At 29.1% G+C, this 1,575-nt stretch overlaps 1 protein-coding gene across 4 annotated transcripts in view; it reads right to left on the reverse strand.

The window, feature by feature from the left end:
• LOC106463219 (CB1 cannabinoid receptor-interacting protein 1-like) overlaps positions 1 to 966 on the reverse strand; it is a 21,046-nt gene extending 20,080 nt beyond the window's left edge. For all 4 annotated transcript variants that reach the window (XR_002611476.1, XM_022390851.1, XM_022390856.1 and 1 more), the window contains exon 1: positions 862 to 966. Coding sequence is in view for 3 of the 4 variants with exons in the window: in XM_022390851.1 (XP_022246559.1) it covers positions 862 to 933 (72 nt within the window). In the remaining variant the exon portion in view is untranslated. The remainder of the gene's footprint in view (positions 1 to 861) is intronic.
• Positions 967 to 1,575: the final 609 nt, after the last annotated feature.

Here is a 1,575-nt window from a genome sequence, read left to right on the forward strand (position 1 = left end):
AGTACTAAAAGTAGAAGTCTACAATAGTAAAATGAACAGTAAGTAAATGTACCATACAACTTAAAAAATATTAACATCAATAATAAAAAAAAGCAGATTCAACTTTCCATTTATTAACATTTCTAGGAAACCATGTTAATTCTATTAATTTCATGAGTGTCATTAGACCAAAAGGAAAGGATACTTAGTCTAATGTTTAAGTTAAGACAAACAACCTTTATAGTATGATTACCATATATTTACATAAGAGCTTAGTTATATTACATCTGACACCTAATTAATCTCAGTTACAATAATGTATTCTTCTCATTTTATGAACTTTTTGTCTTATTAAACTGTTAAAATGTAAAGGTACTATTTTTTAAATTTTGATATAAATGATAAAGACAATTTATCATCTTAACTCCAGTATTCCTAATTGTTTCTTTTCTTCGCAATAAATACTCTAAATAAGTTCAAAACTTTTTGTTCAAATAATTTTTTTCGTAACATTTCTTCCTCTAATCTTAACAACTAAAGAAAATGCTTATAGACTTTATCAGTTAATGATTTAATCTTATATTTTATTATTGGAATATTCAAAATTTAAATGAGACACAAACATTTTTTTCTTATTATATGTCAAAAAATGGCCTCTAACAATAATCCAATGTTTTAGATTTTCAGTTTTCTAAACAATAGGATGTGAGTTTTGCAAAATGACTTAATGTCACACACTACAGGATGTGACAAGCCTCACGAATTTAATTGACATTAAGCCTAAAACTTAGGTAAACTTCTTTAAAAGCTTATCCAACTTTTCAGAAACTATTTTCCGAGTAACATACCTAAATCAAACCAGTATTTTACACAAAAACTTACTTTGAAAAACACTTGCTCATTTTCGGTATCTTTTTTAATATAAAGCATAACTTTGAAATTATTTTTCTCCATATTTGTTACCGATTATTTTCCCGGTGATACTGAAATAAGTTCTACTTCCGTTTAAGTTTTAATAGAGTGCACTGTATGGTGTGTAAAACACGAATTTTGTACATGATTTTTTGGCATTATAGATTATAACGCCAAAAAAACTATATATTTTTGAAACATTCTTTATGTCTCTTTATACCTTCTCTCAAATCCCCGAAAGAAGGCCGAAGGCCGCCAGGAGAGGTAACTTGTTTTAACCATTCGCACCACCATACAGTAGTGTGCTCTCAGTAACTCAGTCAGTAGACACTAAAATGCGTCACATTAGGGATGCTTATGGTTGCAATTTGTACTGTTGTGACGTCAGTGAGCGTTAGCATGCTATGAAATAAGAGAAGAATTATGCACTTTGTAGATTACAATACAACATGACATATGAACTTCAAAGCAAGAAATATAAATACCTGTTACTCTTAATTTTGGTTTTATTTACTCTTGAATATATATATATCAAGGAACTAGATAAAGACCTGTAGTAGATCTAGGTTTTGGAAATAAATCCGATCGCCTGGAAGGGCGCAATATATTTCAGCATACATCATTTATATCCATGCAGCCAGATGATATTGTTACGTCTCCGTGTGTTAATTAATTTTCCGTAAC

This window comes from Limulus polyphemus, unplaced genomic scaffold (genome assembly GCF_000517525.1).
Source record: "Limulus polyphemus unplaced genomic scaffold, Limulus_polyphemus-2.1.2 Scaffold51, whole genome shotgun sequence".
Lineage (NCBI taxonomy): Eukaryota > Metazoa > Arthropoda > Merostomata > Xiphosura > Limulidae > Limulus > Limulus polyphemus.